The sequence below is a fragment of the Priapulus caudatus genome, unplaced genomic scaffold (assembly GCF_000485595.1).
Source record: "Priapulus caudatus unplaced genomic scaffold, Priapulus_caudatus-5.0.1 Scaffold768, whole genome shotgun sequence".
Lineage (NCBI taxonomy): Eukaryota > Metazoa > Priapulida > Priapulimorpha > Priapulimorphida > Priapulidae > Priapulus > Priapulus caudatus.
The window spans coordinates 58,908-60,607 of record NW_014577829.1 but is presented as its reverse complement, the minus strand read 5'-3'; the positions used below and the strand labels follow the sequence as shown (position 1 = coordinate 60,607).

General features: G+C 49.1%; 1 protein-coding gene across 1 annotated transcript; it reads right to left on the bottom strand.

Moving 5' to 3' along the window:
* Positions 1-268: 268 nt before the first annotated feature.
* Positions 269-1,316, bottom strand: LOC106813412. The gene is made up of 3 exons (XM_014817546.1): positions 1,172-1,316; positions 897-982; positions 269-551 (listed from the first exon to the last, which is right to left on the bottom strand). The coding sequence occupies exons 1-3, from the start codon at positions 1,269-1,271 to the stop codon at positions 333-335; spliced, it is 405 nt and encodes a 134-aa protein (XP_014673032.1). The 5' UTR covers positions 1,272-1,316; the 3' UTR covers positions 269-332.
* Between the last annotated feature and the right edge of the window lie 384 nt (positions 1,317-1,700).

Genomic DNA, 1,700 nt, shown 5'->3' with positions numbered 1-1,700 from the left:
GGAGGTGACGCGTGTAAGCTGTCTGCCCAGCCCAGTGTAGCTGTCTGCCACGCGCGACTACCGGTAGGCTGGTCTGCCACCCGTGTAAGCTGGTCTGCCAGCCCGTGTAGCTGGTGCTGTCACGCGCCACCGGGGTTAACCGTGTAGCTCGGTCTGCCAAGGACCCACCCGTGTGAGCTGGTCTGCCACCCACGTGTTTTAGCTCGGTCTGGCACCCCGAATAAACGACCGTGTAGGTGGTCTGTCCACCTCGTGTAGGCTGGTCTGTCCACCGCGTGTAAGCTTGGTCTGCCACCCATAGTAGCTGGTCTGCCACTCAGCCTAGTCTCTCCCTACTTGATGCGGTCCAACAGAAACGCGAGCTGCTTCGCCTGTGACAGCATCCGCGGGATCTTCAGCTGGTTCGACGAAGCCATCGAGTTTCCGACGATGAAGCCGCGAAACTCGGCAAAGCATCCCACCGGTACGACATGCACGACCATCGGGGCGATGCTGTCCTTGCAGCGAAACGACTCGTACGGATAAGTCACCCTGCGTAGACTCTCATCCAGCTGCCAACAGACGAGCGAAATCAACGTGATATTATTTTTATCGTTTTTTTTCCACGCCGATTTATTTTTGTGTGATCGGGTAGGTCTTTCTGCGCTTTCTGCTCGATCGTTCTGTGCTCCGTAAACGGAGAAAATCATTATCGTGCGTGCCTAAGAACACTGTTGTTGTGATACTGCAGCACTGACCATCCAAAACCAAAGCCATTAAGCTTATTGTAGTTTGTAGGGTGTGCTAAGCGATTAAAATCCGAAGTCAGGTCAGATTAGTTATTGAACGACCCCTGATTCAAATCATTAACAAGTTGGGAGATGATCAGAGCCAACATCTAGAGTGGGCGCACGTACCTTCAGCTTCTCATTGTCAGTCAATGCTGCGTCGCCCTCTAACTCAAGGAAGATGATATAATAAGGCACGGGTGCTGGTGCGCCACCTATCGGGAGAAATAGAAAAGAAATGTCACGAGGATAAACATACCACAATAATCGAGGAATTTTGCAATGGCGGACTGCTAACAAAGACACATTCGTCAATTTAAAAATCCAGTTATTGATATTAATATGTGTGTGTGTGTGTGTGTCGAACACATACTACACTCATTTATAATAACACATGACAGTACCTTTAAGCTTGTCAAGAAGGGCACTTTCGCAGCACGTGTAGTCGGTAATAACCTTGCCTTTCCAGTCCTCACGCATGCAGTGCTTTAGTGCGTCCCACATATTCACCTCAGACGTCTTCTCCGATTTGACGCTCAACAGCTGACCCTTCCTAATTCATGGATAGAAACATTCATGTTACGTTTGTTATTACAGCATGATACGTATTACAATAACGTACGTTATTGAAGTCATTCAACACGAAACAGGTTCTCTCACGTATATCTCAGAGATGCCCCCTATACTATACTATACTATACTATACTACACAACGTTTCTTATACATAAGATGCACAGTGGCGCGCCGCCAATTGTCAAATTTAACATCGCCGTTGTGAAAATGCTCCTATAACAATTTTTAACATTCAAATTTTTAAAATTTTGCTGGGGGAGACTCCCTAGAACCCCCCTCCAGCAAGAGGGGGGTTCCCCTCTCCAGCGAGGGGGGGTTCCCCTCCCCAGCGAGAGGGGGGTTCCCCTCTCCAGCGAGGG

Bases quoted from the DNA above. Each gene is read 5' to 3' on its own strand.
- LOC106813412 (XM_014817546.1), bottom strand. From the start codon at position 1,271: ATGTGGGACGCACTAAAGCACTGCATGCGTGAGGACTGGAAAGGCAAG. The intron at 983-1,171 runs GTACTGTCATGT...TTCTCCCGATAG, and splicing joins CCTTCTTGACAAGCTTAAAG to GTGGCGCACCAGCACCCGTG. The intron at 552-896 runs GTACGTGCGCCC...GTCTGTTGGCAG, and splicing joins CTGACAATGAGAAGCTGAAG to CTGGATGAGAGTCTACGCAG.